Source organism: Carassius auratus, chromosome 17, assembly GCF_003368295.1.
Source record: "Carassius auratus strain Wakin chromosome 17, ASM336829v1, whole genome shotgun sequence".
Classification (NCBI taxonomy): Eukaryota; Metazoa; Chordata; class Actinopteri; order Cypriniformes; family Cyprinidae; genus Carassius; species Carassius auratus.
Window position 1 is genome coordinate 1,498,044 of NC_039259.1, and position 17,492 is coordinate 1,515,535.

Below are 17,492 nucleotides of genomic sequence, written 5' to 3' on the forward strand. Positions count from 1 at the left end.
AACGCTACGTTTTAATCACTACTTTGAAGAGTAAATGTAAGAGGACTGCGTTAAAGTGAATTTAGGCTTGTGACTGTGAGTGACACTTTAATAATAATTAGTTCGGCTATTAAGCGATTTGTCATTTGCCTGTGTGGCAATGAAGGATTTAATTCGGTTTGTTATCATTTTTGTTTGACAGGCAGCTGTTAATTTCTGTTAGATCATTGGCTGGCTGGTTGTTCATCATTTCTAAATGGATTTAAATCTTTAATGTTTAGGGTTGTGTTTACAAGTAAGCATACTTGTACTTTGATAACTGCATTATTTAAAGTTAAAGAAAAATCAGGAGTTATCTTGTGGTGCTCATAATATACAGTAGCCTAGGCTACCCGGGCTGGGTAACGTTAGGTGCGAATTTTGATTAATAATATGTTCTGTGATAATAAATAAATAAAACGCCATGTGGAATAGCCGATTGCTGACTGTCTTTCCTGTTATTGTTATCCTGCAGTGTTAATTTAGTCGGATGACTGATGTTATTCATTGTCGGGAGTCACGACTTCTAGGTGCATTTAAAGGGGCCGGGGGCTGTGTCTGTCATGTGTGAGCTGCTGCAAACGGCTTTTAATTTTTGGTAACGCATGAGTACTCTAACGCGTTACTTTTATGAATAGGTAACGCTGTATCATAACTGATTACTTTTAATTGATGGTAACGTTGTAACCTAACTAACTACTTTCCAAAGTAACTATACCCAACACTGGTTAGCTTCCATTTGTGTGTGTCCATTTGTGTGTGTCTTCGTCAATGATTTTCATTTGGTTGTTGGTAAGCTGTTGCTGGAAGGGACCAACCGGCTAGGTCGGTATGAGTTGCCAGCATCCCCACAGCCTCAGCGCTCTCAAGCTCAGTTTCCAGCACATCTACGTCAGGTGGTCGCAGAGGTCCTTCCAACCATCTTCAGTGCTCCTAGGAAAAGGCCACTGCCATTCTGAGTGTTTGGTCTGCACACAAGGTGTCTGCTCCAGATTCTCTAGAGGTGGCGGTGTATGATCCTTATCCTGATCCTCCAGAGGCAGAGCTATTCACCTCAGGTCCTTCCTGCCTGTTCTGTTCTGACAGCAGAGGGCTCCTAGAATTCCCTGCCTGTCTTGTCACAGCCACTGGGGCCAACACTGTACCCGTTGCCTGTCCTGTCATAACCAAGGAGGGTGTTCTCAAACTCTGAGTCTGTTCTGTCAAGACCACAGAGGCCGTTTCTAACCTCTTATGGTGTCAGTTTTAGTCCAGCCTATCCATTGTTATGGTCTATTATTGGTCATCTCTGGCTTATCCACCATGGTGGTCCTCTGTTCCATCAACTCTGTCTTGATGATCTTTGGTCTTTGGAGTTTCTCAGCAACATCTGCACTGCTATGGTGGTCTCCAGTCCTGTCTGCTCTTCATTTTTGATCATCAACTCCACCTCCTCTGCTGTGGTGGTTTTTAAGCTCCATTTTATCCACCATGGGGATCTTCAGCCCCATCTGCTCTGCTGTGGTTTCTTTTTTCCTGTCAGTTCCACCCAGGCCTACTGCTCTGCTGGCTAATATGTTCATACTTCCTGGTTCTAGTAAGAACTCTTGCTGCTGCATTTTTGACTAACTGTAGTTTGTTTACTAAGCCTGCAGCACAACCACCCAATAAAGCATTGCAATAATCCAAGCTTGAGGTCATAAATGCATGGATTAACATTTCTGCATTTGACATTGAGAGCATAAGCCATAATTTAGATATATTTTTGAGATGGAAATATAGAGTTTTACAAATGCTACAAATGTGGCTTTCTACGGAAATATTACTATCAAATAGCACACCTAGGTTCCTACCTGATGACGAAGAATTGACAGAGTGGCCATCAAGTCTTAGACAGTGTTCTAGGTTATTACATGCAGAGTTTTTAGGACCTATAATTAACCCCTTTTGTTTTGTTTTTTCAGAATTTAGCAGTAGGAAATTACTCATCATCCAGTTTTTTATATCGACTATGCATTCCATTAGTTTTTTTAAATTGGTGTGTTTCACCGGGCCGCGAAGAAATATAGAGCTGAGTATCATCAGCATAACAGTGAAACCTAACACCATGTTTCCTGATGATATCTCCTGATGGTAACATGTAAAGCTTGAAGAATAACGGCCCTAGTACTTAGCCTTTCCTCCTGCACCTAAACAAACAAATACAAATCACAATTGTTTAAACAAACAGAAAAGGATGTGAAAGGGCGGTGTTCTGGTGTTCAGGGCTCACACATAAGCCCTATTCGGACAGGACTAGTTTTACAGGGGGTCGTTAGAGAAATCTGCGTTTCACAGACGTACTTGGTGATTTTAATCCCGTCCGAATCTGCCACGTCTGTTTTTTTCTCACACAACCTCTGTGATAATTCCAGAGCAAATTACCTACTGTTTTTCAGCAAACTCAGTGATCCTCTGAGAAAACTAATCCTGTCCGAATGCGAATGTCTGTGATTGCCGGTGATTTTTATTTCACAACGCATTTCCTTGTGTGTTTTGGCCAACGTGAATTACCGTAAATGCTTTTACCGCGCGGATGTTTGATATATTTGCTTAGCGGCCAATAAATAATAATAAAAAAAAATACAAATAATAAAATTAAGAGCAAGATCGCATAAACTGTTAATACCGGCTATTGTAATATTAGCATCAGGTAAGATTACTCACGTTCATTTATGTACTCAGTTACATAATGTTTTAATTACATTTAATAAAAAAAAAGAAAGGAAAACATGTTAAACTAAAGGAAACACACATTAACATGGTTTTGTTATACTAGCCATTTAGTATTTATTGTGTAATAATACTAAGGCAATCATTCTGAATGAATGCAATGCACGCATACAGAGCACGTGATCTCTGTGACGCCCAGATGCACAAATCAGACCCTCCCACCTCTGTAATAAACACAGAGATTTTAGTCCCGTCCGAATTGGTACATGAAAATCACAGACGTCAGGTGGTAACAATCGAAACTCAAACATAGTTTAGAAAACTAGTTCCGTCCGAATAGTGCTGTAGAAAGGCATTTAATAAAACTTGAACACCGAATTTGCCTCTTTTTCCTCTTATACCGACAAATACATACAACATATGTAAAAATATCCGTCCTTGTAAGTATGCTCGAAAAAAACTGTCGGTTAAGTCTTAATTGAAAGTAAACAGTTGAGAAAAAATTTGGATGTGTATTATATTAGATGCAGTCATCGTCTCTTAAAGTGACCGTGCCAAATTTAGCTACTAACTGCTGTAATGTTAATCCAAGAAAATGAAAGAAAGAAAATCACTTACTGCTCTTGACTGAATTACTTTGTAGATTTTACAAGAATTAATGCACAGTCATACCAACACTTTGACCTGACCATGTTTTGCTTATGTTTTTTTTTTTCCTGAAATGCTAATGCAACCTTTTCACACCACAGTCTGAAGCAAATTAAGCATTGCTTGGTAATTGGTCAACAAAATATTGATAGTTGTGTAAATTTTGTCATATTAAGAGTTGTCTGAAGTTTTGGTTGATTGTAATCCATTACATACCTTTCTATCAAAGTTATCTGACATTATCCAGATAAACTGTGATAATGTGAGAAATGTTGAAGGTGTCTGAATAGATTTAGTTTGACTGTAGGTCTATATTGAATTTTTACAGTGAAGACTATGCAGTGCTATTTTAAATGAAATTATTTGGTTGCTGCACCTGGACAAAAACTTGAATAAATGAAAACATCGTGGAAATAGAACAAATAAATTAATAGAACGAACATACAAATTAAACAATTTCAAACAGGACACACTGGTACAACCTGCACCAGGGCCCAGCTAACCCCAGATACGGCCCTGCTCACAGATACCATTTTCCTCTAAGAAGGAATATACTGTAATTGTGAGGATACTACCTTTTCTAGTATCTTGGACAGAAAAGTCAGACTCGATATCGGTTTATAATGAACTAATTCTTTGGAGTCAAGTTCTCGTTTTTTGTGATGAGAGGCTGAAGAGAGGCTTAATAACAGCCAGTTTGAAGGTTTTGGGGACATATCCTAATGACAATGACAATAATAATAGTCAGAAGACAATCTATGACTTCTGGAAGGCCCTCTTTTAGGAGCTTAGATGTAATAAGGTCCAAAATACATGTTGTTGGTTTAGATGATTTAACAAGTTACAATAAAAATACAATTCTTCCTCTCTACAGTAGAGAATGAGTGGAACTATTTCTCGGGGGATCTATAGTGCACTGTCTGATGCAATACTGTAGCTAACGGCTGCTTGGTTACAATTTTATCCCTAATAGTATTGATTTTAGAAGTAAAGTAGTTCATAAAGTCATTACTGCTGTGATGTTGGGAAATGTCAACACTTGTTGATGCTTTAATAAACACTTTTTTTCTAACATCTTCTGACTGGGGGATGCAGAAGACATGCAGGTGGAAAATAGAAGACATATACATTGTGTGTGTCTAAATGTCTAAGGTTACGTATGTAACCCTAGTTCCTCAAAGGAACAAAATGCTGCGTCGAGAACGATTGGGGAACCCCTCCAGCGTGACGTCTCTGAATAACATCTGTAATCAGTCCAATAGAAGGGCGCGACGTCATAGGCGGGTGACGTCAGAGACCAGGAAGCATAAAAGCATGAGCGGCGAAGCCGGTAATCAGCCTCAAAGGATGAAGCAAGCGCTGGTCAGAGATGCCGGATGCAGAGATGCCGGAAGTGTGGCACTGTGACGGAGCATCTCGTTCCTTCGAGGAACTTGGCCAAACTTCAGAAGGAGTGAGTCTTGACTCCTGGAGAGGGGAGATCAGAGGACTCAAGGCTTAGGATAGCATCCTGATCACTGCTTAACATAGGCTTCATCAGCCTCAGCGCACCATGGAGGAAACATGTAACCAGAGGGTTTCTGCCCACTGACTGGCCACCGAGAGGGGCGCAGTAGGCCACCATGGCCACCCCGTAGACCTTCAGGGTGGAGTAGGTCACCCCTGCGGAGAGACTGCAGGAACTCCAGCACTGTACCAACCGGCAGTTAACTGGGTCGAGCTGGTGGTCTCCGCACCAAGAAGTGAAAAGCTTCCACTTCAAGGCATACAGTTTCCTCCATGAGGGAGATCTAGATTTGGAGAACGGTCTTAACACCCTCGGTTGAGAGACCGGAAGCTAAGAGTTGTGCCTCCTCAGAGACCACACCTACAGCCTCTAAGCTCCATGTGGGGGCACACCCTCCGCCTGTGAGTGGAGATCTCTCCTGACGGGAACCTCCCACGTAGTGCCGTCAAAACAGAAATCAGGCCCAGGAACCATACCTGGCCTGGCCAGAACGAGGCTACTAACAGCAGCCAGACTCCGTCCCGGCGCACTCTCTCCAGAACTCCTGGGAGCAGGGCAATCAAGGGAAAAATGCACAGATGAAGTCTCTGCCACATCTGTACTATGGCATCCAGCCCCAGTGGAGCTGGATGAGTCAGAGGAAGCAAGAGGGGACAGTGCGATGTCTCTCGAGTCACAAACAGATCCACCCGAGTCTGGCCAACCTCTCCAACTCTGCTTCATCACCTCGGTGTGAAGCCACCATTCCCTGGGCCTCGGCCCCTGCCTCAACAGGATGTCTGCTCCCATATTAAGATGCCCAGGAATGTGGACTGCTCTCAGCGAGAGTAGTTCACCCTGGGACCACACAAGGATCTGGTACGTTAGTTTGTATAAACGGCGTGAGTGCAGAACCCCTTGGTGGTTGATTTAAGAGACCACTGCAGTCTTGTCGGTGCGCAGCAGCACATTGTGACCTCTTAGGTCTGGGAGAAAGTAATGTAGTGCTCGAAGCACGGCCAGCATCTTCGGGCAGATGAAATGCCATGTCGGATGGTAGCCACTCCACAGACCGCGAGCACACAGACGGTGAGGGATGCGTCTGTCGCTAGCATTACGTGCAACAAGGAGCTCCCAGCACTGGGCCCTAAGACAAGAACCAAGGTTTTCTCCACATTTCTAAGGCATGTAGGCACCGCCACATGGCCTTTAGCATGCGAAGTTGGTTTCCCCTCAGGGAGAACCCCTTGGTCTTGAGCCACCACTTTAGGGTGTCCCCTGACTGAGTGGTTCAAAAAGCACAGATCTAAAAAAAAATGACACAACACCTCATCCTTCCCCGGAACAGTGAGGTACCGGCTGTAGGACCTAGACTCTGCAACCCAAGGAGGGACCACCTCGATGTCCTCCGTCCTCAGAGAGAGTCTCCTTCTGTTCCTTTACCAAGGCATGCTTGGGAACCACCAGAACTGGATTTTGTGGCTTCTCACTACAGTGTGTAGGACCCACTGAGACACATTTGGCAATAGTTTTCAAATAGTTGTCAAATAGTCTACTAAGGGAATCAGCCTCTCAAGACTGATCTCTGGTGTCATCAGAGCAATTAGCTCGGTGCCCTGAAGCGGCGCACGGGCAGGAGACGGCCAAACTAGCTGCTCTGGAAACTTCCCAGGAGGGCGCAAACCTCTTAGCACCGCTACAATTCCGGGCGTTAACTGAGAGAAGCACTCGCCAGAGACCGCTGCACCCTGGAACACCGGCAGGGTTGGCAGAATGATCTCCTGAGGGCAATGATGAGAGATGGGCACCGTATAATGGGGTGTACACCACTCTTCTCCAGAGGGAGTCCTCAAAATGTCCTAGGCCCTAGGCGTCAGGACGTTATGATGAAGGCTATCCAGCGAAAACAATAGTCCGCAGAACTGCTCTCCACTAGAAGCTTTCGGCCTGGGAGCGCCACTCTGGTTTCCCCTCAGGGAGAACCCCTTGGTCTTGAGCCACCACTTTAGGGTGTCCCCTGACTGAGTGGTTCAAAAAGCACAGATCTAAAAAAAAAATGACACAACACCTCATCCTTCCCCGGAACAGTGAGGTACCGGCTGTAGGACCTAGACTCTGCAACCCAAGGAGGGACCACCTCGATGTCCTCCATCCTCAGAGAGAGTCTACTTCTGTTCCTTTACCAAGGCATGCTTGGGAACCACCAGAACTGGATTTTGTGGCTTCTCACTACAGTGTGTAGGACCCACTGAGACACATTTGGCAATAGTTTTCAAATAGTTGTCAAATAGTCTACTAAGGGAATCAGCCTCTCAAGACTGATCTCTGGTGTCATCAGAGCAATTAGCTCGGTGCCCTGAAGCGGCGCACCGTCAGGAGACAGCCAAACTAGCTGCTCTGGAAACTTCCCAGGAGGGCGCAAACCTCTTAGCACCGCTACAATTCCGGGCGTTAACTGAGAGAAGCACTCGCCAGAGACCGCTGCACCCTGGAACACCGGCAGGGTTGGCAGAATGATCTCCTGAGGGCAATGATGAGAGATGGGCACCGTATAATGGGGTGTACACCACTCTTCTCCAGAGGGAGTCCTCAAAATGTCCTAGGCCCTAGGAGTCAGGACGTTATGATGAAGGCTATCCAGCGAAAACAATAGTCCGCAGAACTGCTCTCCACTAGAAGCTTTCGGCCTGGGAGCGCCACTCTGACTCTAGCGTCGGCAGAGTACAAAAGTACTCCGGCATGAGGGGCTGGAACACAGTTGGGACTGCTCCGCCCAGCCGACCCTGACCGCCTCAACCTCCTCAGAGAAAGAGAGGTAAACACGTGTTCTCACACAAGAAACCTGTACAAGAGCCCCTGTACATCTAACTTCATATAGTCAGATAAATATGTCATTTTATTCCTCAGAATTAAATGTAGTCAATAACCAGACAAGTCAACACTGTCTGGTTTAGAAAAACTCACATAAAAATGAAACTATGTAATACACGTGTTGCCTCGGCAGCGCACATGCCATTTTTATTTTATTATTATTATTATTTGCTACTCAGTCACACAAACAACATCAATCTCCTCAGAGAAAGATGAATGCTGCAGCGAGCTCAGCCTCTGAGGACGAAGAAACCGCAGCATGGGTTTCCAAGTCTCGAGAAAGAGCTCTAGATCTAGTGACCACGGGTGGAGATAGGACGAGCCGTCTCTAGCCCGTTTGCCAAATCATGTGTGATTTCCCTGATTGCGGTCACTGCCATGCCTCAGCAGCAGTGTGACCGCAACCACAAGATTGCATGCACGGACTCACTCCTCGGAGTGTGCCCGGCCAGAGCGGAGCGCTTAACAGCAAGAAAAGCACAATCAGCCCCCCGAGAGCCGACTGCGCAAGCTCCAGGCTTCATTAATGCTGCTTATTATAATATTAGGCATAATATGTTTGTGTAACTGGTGCTTGTGCAACTGATGCTTGTGCAGCTGGTGAGCTCATCGACGCCTTCCACATCAATCTCCTCAGAGAAAGACAGGCAGCTCGTCGCACCCTCTTATTGGGGAGAAAGTATCGCAAACGTGGGCTTCCGAAACCCCGTGAGCGGGCGCCGGATCTGGTGGTCAAGGAAGAAGATAGGGACTTGCCCGTCTTACATTCCTTCCAGCAGATCCGAAAGCGAATCCCATGAGCACAACCACCGCTCCGCCTCGGTCAAAGCGGGGCTGGCACCGTGAGAAATGCCAGTGAAAGCTTCCTCCTCAAAAAGAGCCTTCAGAGAGTGAAGCAAAATGCTTGCATCGCAGCCGTCAACTCCCTCGAGAGCTGACACTGCACGTTGCACTTTCAAGCAGACAACACAGGAGCTGCATGTGTAGATAGTACAGACATGTACAGATAGCGACTGACACACACACAGAGCACTTGCTGAAAGCACAAGGCTGATTACCAGCTTCGCCGCTCATGCTTTTATGCTTTCTGGTCTCTGACGTCACCCGCCTATGACATCTTGCCCTTCCATTGGACTGATTACACACGTTATTCAGAGACGTCCGTTGGAGGCGTTCCCCAATCGTTCTCGACGCAGCTCGAGTTCCTGAAGAGGAACAGTTAGAGCTGTAATCTGGCCTTAAAAGTTAGGCCAGACAGTACCTGAGCTCGACAGGTTTCGGCCCGAACCTGACAAGTACATTTTGTTCGACACCTTTTTAAAGCCGGAACCCGTTTACAGCCCGACATTATTCAAATGTGTGCACACACACAGCTCTTTATCCTTGTGTCAAGAATGAGTCATTTATACATGTTTTAACATAATTTATTCATAACTAACGTAGACTAGACCACTTGGAAGTTGGAATAAAGAAATAAAATAAGTCCTCTGTGACATTGTAACATCTCAGCACTCTAAATAGGTATAGGTTAATTTAGCCTATAAATAGACCAACTCAAACTAGTTTTTTTTTTAAACAAATTAAATTAAGATAAATTTTAAATTAAGATGGGTATTTGGCAATAATGAAATTAAGATAAAGGCTCGGCTGGATTTGCTTCGCCACTAGCAGCTGACATTTAATAAAAGAATAATGTCAACATTAGCGTAAATACTCCATATTATGCATTTAAGACTCAATGAATTACCTGGTCTCATTACCAGTTATCATTTGAAAAACCTTTACTCACAGGGATTAGGCTAAGCCTACATGTTTTGTTCACTGATGGTGCGTCATTATTCACTCATTATTCTCATTATAAACATGATCAAAACTTTTCCACAACTCAGACTTTGCTTTAGTTGCTGGTGCAACCAAACTGTAATCGCCAGAGGCAAGCCTCCATTACACCTACTCAGCATCCATTTTCGCATCTTTCTCGCACTAATCGAAACACATCACATGACCACTCGTTTACCTCGCAAACCGGAGTGCAAGCCCGAGCCCGGCCCGAGCCCGCATAAGATGATATAAATAAAGTCCCGTCGAGTTCAGGCAAAGATCTTCAACACTACCAGTCTCCACAAATCCTTTACAAATCCTCATTTTGTGCTTAAAATTCGTGACCATCTTTTGTTTTGTTCTCTCTCCACACTCGTCACTAAGCACGCAGCACTGAAGAACTACAGTATCCGGCTTCACATCTTCCGGTTTCCCACAGTCAGCAGAAGTGAGAAAAAAAGTGTTTATTACATTTGAAATCTGGATATTTATCTTATAAAATGCATGGATTCACTACAGGGGGCTTTTATTCATGCCCACTGAAGATTCTGACTGTCTTCAGAAAAGATTCAATGGCATTTTGTTTCCCCATTTCACTCCATATAATACCTAATAAAGTAGTGTTTCACTCACAATGCTGCTAGTCCATGGATATTATGGAAACAGCTGTAATTCTGCTGTTCCATAAGCACCACCTGCTGTCAGCGAGTGGATTTACAGAGACTTATATATATTATTTATTAATCAATTATCATTTTGATTTAACCCTTTTCTTTATTTAAAGGCTGAAATGTGAGGTTTAACTTTTTAGGAATTTTTTTTAACATTAACATGAGATATTTGAACCTTCTATTAGATAAACTATTGTCAGTTATGTTGTCATTTAAAATACGGTCATCATTGGTAATTTTATTGTTTTAGTGATTATGCAAACAAAGTAATTTTATTTGTTGTTTGTTGATTTTAAAATTTAAACTTGAAGTGATGTATGTGTCAGTAATATAACCGTGATAATTTTGGTCACTATAATCGTGACAGGAAATTTTCATACTGTTAAATCCCTGAAGTTTCTTATTTTTCTGTCTATTTAGATACCTTCAGTTTTCTTAGCTCCTTGTCCAGTATTGTCTTTGCGTGTCATGTGTAAAGCTGTTGTGTTTCTTTCTTGCCATTTTTGTATTCCCTTTTATTTTGTTAATAAAGTTTTAAACTACAACTATCTGCATCCCATCATCCTTGTCAGTCCCCTGTAACACAGTTGAAGTGAAATCTGAGAAAGAAAAAAAAAGAAAACAAGGCCATTATCAAGGAAGGATGAAGAGTGGTTTTGCTATTGCCTGATTTTAAAAACGAACTGAACTGAATTGAACTTGACAGTGTTTATGAGACGTAGGGACACAGTCACACAAAACCTTTAAAGTAAAAAAGGTATATTTTCAAAATGAGCCTGTTATTTCTGACAGAATATGGTAGCTATGTAACTTTTAAAATGCACACATATTTTGTTAAATATGGATTTTCATCTAAATTTAATAAAGGTATTGAGTTATTGATAACAGCCTCATTCTGCAGGAGTGCATGATTACGTAATATACATTTTTATCAAATAAAGAGGAAATCTAACTAAATGGTAGATTTGTATTGAGAACATTGTAGTGATCATCTGTGATGAATATTGAAGTGGAAATGTTAAGTTATGGGAGGCGATTTGTCACATGTCTGAAGAATCCGAAAGAACTGCTTTGGCACACATCCACACATATTTCTAGGAAAAGCATGTATTTTTTTAATCATAACCAGCCTCAGCAGAAAAACAAAATTCCTGTACATGTAATTAGGTCTTTTGTGTCTTTAGCTCCCTCTAAATAAACAGTGTATTATGAAGCCATTCAGTACAACCATGCGTAAGAAAACGCCCCATTTCACCGCTGCTGTTGGGATCTGCCAGGGGCAATTCTGACTCAAACGACTCTGAGCCGATTACAAGCACCAGGATGATGTGTGCTCATTGAACAGGCAGTTTTCAAACCAGCGCCTCACAAAAGATAAGAGAGACGACTACAGTGAAGAGCTTTCATGATGGATATGGAAAGAATGCATTCACAGACAAATATATGAGCAACTGTGTTACATAACAATCACCATCTATTAATATCAGAAGGTGGATGATAACTCTAGAAACAGAGAACACATTTGCTAATCAATATTCTACAAACAGGAAAGTCTCTACATCAGGCAAATGCTGCTCGCGTCTCAAAGGATATTTAAATTTACTTCACTTGTTCAGTTTTATTTCAGTATAACCTGACAGTGTAAAGCAAGTGTTGTTTAAATGTGTTATTAATTAAACCTGTGCTTTAATTGATAGAAACAGTTTACATTTTAAAAACAAACCAACTCTTCAATCCAATTTGCCAAGCAACAAGACAAAAACAGAACTGATTTCTATAGTGCACTGATTGGTGTAATGTACAGACCAGACCTTCATAAATCTTCTACCAAGCATTGTGGCTGATGGAAACCAGTACTCCCTTGCTCCTGAATACATTAAATATTAATGGGAATGTGTAAATAGCTGTCATTCAGAATTAATAGAAGTTTTAGCTCCATTTAATCTTGTTTGTGTTTATTAGTTTGTTAAATATAGTCATGTGTTGTTTTCATGCAGTGGGCCCTTTTCATTTTAAATGTGCATTTTATTCCTACTATGAATGACATCGCTGAACAAATCTATTATTTACATCAAGTAAAAAAATAAAAATAAAAACCCTGTTGTCGTAGGGAGTTCTGTGCGTAGTTTCAGGTTCTTCTAGGCTTTCCTCAGGGGTGTGACACCGGGACAGGGCGTCACGGATGGAGGTGGCTGGGACTCCCCTGCTGCTGGGATAGGACCGCTCCCACTCCAGTGGTGGAGGTGTTGACTTCAACGACGAAGGGCCGATTGGGGTTAAGATGTACCAGGAGTGGAGCGGTAGGAAAGCCTATTTGAGAGAGTTGAAGGCCTCCGTGGCGGCAGGTGTCCAGGAAAGAGACTTGGATTTATTATGGAGGAGGCTGGTTAGAGGGTTGGTGATGGAGCTGTAGATCTGGATGAAACGCCAGTAAAAATTGGCACTGCACTGAGGGCTGATGGAAGGAGCATTTTCTTGGCCTTGAGGTATAGGTGGAAGGCCCTTAGGCAATGCAGGACCTCCGCAACGTGGCGACTATGTTCCGCTAAGCTCCGGGAGTTAATGAGGATGTCGTCAATGTAGACGAGGACGAACTTGTGGAGGAACTCCCGGAGCACCTCATGTATGAAATCCTGGAATACAGAGGGGGCGTTGACAAGTCAATACGGCATCACCAAGTATTCATAGTGGCCTGTAGGGGTGATGAAAGCTGTTTTCCACTCGTCCCCCTCACATATCCAGATGATGTTGTAAACGTTGCGGAGGTCTAACTTGGTGAACAAAGTGGCACCACGGATATGTTCCATGGTAGCTGGGACGAGGAGAAGAGGATAACAGAATTTTACAGTTATATTGTTGAGGGCACGGTAATCAATGCAGGGCCACAAGCCTCCGTCCTTCTGGTTAAACCTTGTTTACGCTGACTGGGTGTGTGTGTGTGGTATTTGTAGTGAACTGGTGATTGCAGGTGGATAAGGAGCAGTTTGAAGTTAAAGTTAATTTACATGATTAAAGTTAATTGAATACCAAAAAATACTGTTCTTGGCACAAAGCACAAAAATATCGACTCTTAATGAAGAGTGTGGTGGACTGATGTTTAGACAATTACAGGTGCATCTAAAAAAAATTGAATATCATGGAAAATTTCTTTATTTTTTCTAATTTAATTAAAAAGATTCATTCATTCATTCATTCATTCTAGATTCATTGCACACAAACTGAAATATTTCAAGAGTTTTTTTGTTTTAATTCTGATGGTTATGACTTACAGTTTAGGAAAATTAAGAATTCAGTTTTAAGTATCTTCTAAATAATTCAGTATTTTCTCAAAGATCAATAATAATAATAATACAAAAAGATTTACATAACAGAAATGTTGAAGATTTCCAAAGCAGGTTTAATTATGCACTCAGTACTCGGTTGGGACTCCTGTATGAATGACTGCTTCAATGCGGCGTGGCATGGAGGCGATCAGCCTGTGGCACTGCTGAGGTGTTATTGAAGCCCAAATTGTTTTGATAGTGGCCTTCAGCTCCTCTGGATTGTTTGTCAGATGTTACTTATGTGGGTGGGGGGAGTGCATGTACAGTGCTCTCTCCACCTTCAATACCACGACTTAGGTGCCCTTGAGCAATGCATCGAACCCTTAACTGCTCCCCGGGCGCCGCAGCATAAATGGCTGCCCACTGCTCCGGGTGTGTGTTCACAGTGTGTGTGTGTGTTCACTGCTCTGTGTGTGTGCACTTTGGATGGGTTAAATGCAGAGCACGAATTCTGAGTATGGGTCACCATACTTGGCTGAATGTCACGTCACTTATCTTGCTCTTCACAATACCCCATAGATTCTCTGTGAGGTTCAGGTCAGGTGAGTTGGCTGGCCAATCAAGCACAGTAATATCATGGTAAGCAAACCACTTGGAAGTGGTTTGGCACTGTGAACAGGTGCTAGTCCTGCTGCAAAATGAAATCAGCATCTCCAATAAAGCTTGTCATCAGATGGAAGCATAAAGTGCTCCATAATCTCCTGGTAGATGGCTGCATTGACTTTGGACTTGATAAAACACGATGGAGCAAAACCAGCAGACGTCACGGCACTAAAATCATCACTGACTTCAGAAACTTCACACTGGACTTTGGATTCTGTGCCTTTCCAGTCTTCCTCCAGACTCCAGAACTTGATTTCCAAATGAAATGGTAAATTTACTTTCATTTGAAAAGTAGACTGTGGTCCAATGAGCAACATTCCAGTTCTTTAACTCTTTACCCCAGGTGAAATGCTTCTGATGTTTTTTTTCTGGTTCAGGAGTGGCTTGGTCCTAGGTATGTGACAGCTGTAGCCCCTTTCCTGAAGACGTCTGAGTGTGGTGACCCTTGATGCGCTGACTCCAGCTTCAGTCCACACCTTGTGAAGCTCTCCCAAGTTCTTGAATTGGCTTTTCCTGACAATCTTCTCAAGGCTGGGGTCATCCCCTGTTGTTTGTGCACATTTTCCTACCACACTTTTTCCTTCCAGTCAATTTTCTATGAATATATTTTGATACAGCACTCTGTGAACAGCCAGCCCTTTCAACAATGACCTTCTGTTGCTTTACCTCCTTTTGGAGGATGCTGATGATTGTCTTCTGGACAACTGTCAAGTCAATAGTCTTTCCCATAATTGTTGTTGCATGTTCTAAACTAGCCCAGTATTTATACTCAAAATTAATCAAACTAATCAAGCTCAAAATTAAATATTCTTTTTTTAATTCCCTAAGCCGTAACCATCAGAATTTAAAAATAAATAAATAAATAAATCTTGAAATATTTCAGTTTGTGTACAATGAAACTAGAATATAATAAAGTTTTTATTATTATTATGAAATTACAAAAAATAAAGACCTTTTCCATTGTATTCTTTTTTTTATGCACCTGTAGACTAAGGCATTTAGACATTTTTGCAGTGCTCTTCAACTCATCATGATCAACCTTGAAACATTTTGAATGTAGTGAGGTTGACAAATTACTTAATATTTCAAGTACAGTGTGATTTGCACACACAGTAACACTGTTACAACCAGAATTTACTCCGCTGCTACTCAAATTACAAGTAAATTAAATAAAAGCTCACAGTGACAGGACTGAAATAACGTCAGTTACAATGATTAATTATTAGTACTCTACAGGGTTAAAAGCACATATTTAGGATTGAGAGTAAAGACCAGAGAGTGTTCTCCATAATCCCATTCTTGAATCAAGGTCAGTATGAGTAATAAACCCAGTAACCGCTGATCTGTCGTGGTAAATCCTCTCACACATGATGAGATTAGGAGAAACAGAGGCTGTGTTTTAGAGGAAAAAGCATTACAGACATTCCGCTGCTCAACATGAGTCAAAGTTAAGAGTTTGAACAATTTACTGTAGGAAAAGCCTTGGGGAGAAAATTCACTATCAAAGTAAAAAAAAAAAAAAAAAAAGTGTAGGGTATAATTTGAAACAATTTCTCCTCAGAAATTGCTACTACATTTCACAATACATAATAAAACAAATATGCAAGTAGCAAACAGTAAACGGTTGCAAAAAGTACAATTTAAAAAGTTGAAAATTGAAATACTTGAAAAAAAGTACAAATATTTAAAAGGAAATCCAATAATTTCCTATCTACATACACATTACACCCAGGAAAGAGTGAGGAGACAGGAGAACTCTTCAGATATAGAATTTAATCATCAACAGGAACTGAAAGACATTTAACAGCAGACAAAGAACTAAGAACTGAGAACACTTTAAATACACAGACATTGATGGGACATAGCTGGAACCAAATTAACTAAATGGGGAACATCTGGAACTAACAGAACTGAGGAAAGGAACAGGAAACATGACCAAATAAGGAAAACCGGAACATGTGACAAATATACTAGTGAAATTTATATAAGCTGTGATCCTCAAATGCCTGGTCATTTAATGTTAATTACATTACTTAATTACACAAATACGCATGCAATATATATATATAAACTGACTATCCTCTCCCGAATTAATTGCTTGCATTCAAATCTCTCCTTATGCTATATTATAATCAAATCTTCTCAAAGAGATCAATTTGGCCTACAATCTGTGAGGCCAATGATCAGTTGCAAAAAGTACAAATCCTGTGCTAGCTGAAAGTTAAAAAGAATAAATCCAATATTTCGTAATAAAATAGCATAATGAATCATTTATAATTTTAGTTTTTATTTTTTGTAGGCAGGTCATTATGTGAGGAAAATACATTCCAAAAATATAAAAAATATACATTTTTGTGAAGTGGGTGGAAGCAACGTAAGTTTCAGTCAGATACTCCAGGTCGAAATGACAAGAACACATTATGAAATGTAAATAATAATAATAAAAAATAATAAACATTGCTATCATGATATGTGGTCCTCCGGGACATGAAACAATAGAAATTGCATGACTTACTTATAAGTCTTGGTCTTGTCTAGCCAGATTCCACAGAGCAGAGAGCCGACCACGCCAGCGATTACGAGAGTCAAGCCAATTCTCCCAGCATTCACCTCTTCACCCTGTGCTTCAGACAATAATGACATCTGAGATATCTTTAATATATCACCCTGTAAGACCATGTTCTCATGCACTTTATTCCATGGTGTTTAGATAACCCAATACACTGAGTCTGAGCTGAAATTGAGAACTACTGTCAGACTTTCACAGAGCATTTGCTAAGAATGCAATTCAGAGATTCACAGTGAACTTATCGCACGACACATGCTTTATGACTTTAACAATCATAAAAGTTGATGTTTCTATAGTTCTGAACAGTTATCATAATCATTGACCATGATATGTACATGGTACTTCAAGGTACTTAAAAAAAAAATGCCACGTTATTACAATCATACCATTTCCAAAAAAATAAAAAATAAAATAATAATAATAATAATCATAATAATAACATGGTAATACTGTGATATTTTCTTTTGTGCATATGCATCACTTTGAGGTTCAGCTACTGCTATCCTGTGTCTGTAGTGTGGATGAGGATGATAAGAACTCGAGGATGTTGACAGCAGGACTCACAGGGTAATGCTCTATTATCATCCTGTTTAACAGAGTGGAAACAGCATAGAAGCATCCCACATTCAGTCCTGGGAAACACAAACACAGGGAGAATTACACTGTCAAATGAATATGAATCAAAGGATTCAAACTGGTAAAATGACAAATTGATGGGTAGAGAAGGTGTAGATTACTTAGGGCAGAATTGAAAAAGGATTGCAATCTGGTTATTTAAGTAGCCCAACTGG

At 41.4% G+C, this 17,492-nt stretch overlaps 1 protein-coding gene across 1 annotated transcript in view; it reads right to left on the reverse strand.

Moving 5' to 3' along the window:
- LOC113116942 (FLVCR heme transporter 2) overlaps positions 1-17,492 on the reverse strand; it is a 40,501-nt gene that overhangs the window by 13,240 nt on the left and 9,769 nt on the right. The window contains exons 4-5 of the mRNA XM_026285249.1: positions 17,266-17,333; positions 16,648-16,751 (exon numbers count right to left, since the gene is read on the reverse strand). Coding sequence (XP_026141034.1) covers positions 16,648-16,751; positions 17,266-17,333 — 172 coding nt within the window. The remainder of the gene's footprint in view (positions 1-16,647; positions 16,752-17,265; positions 17,334-17,492) is intronic.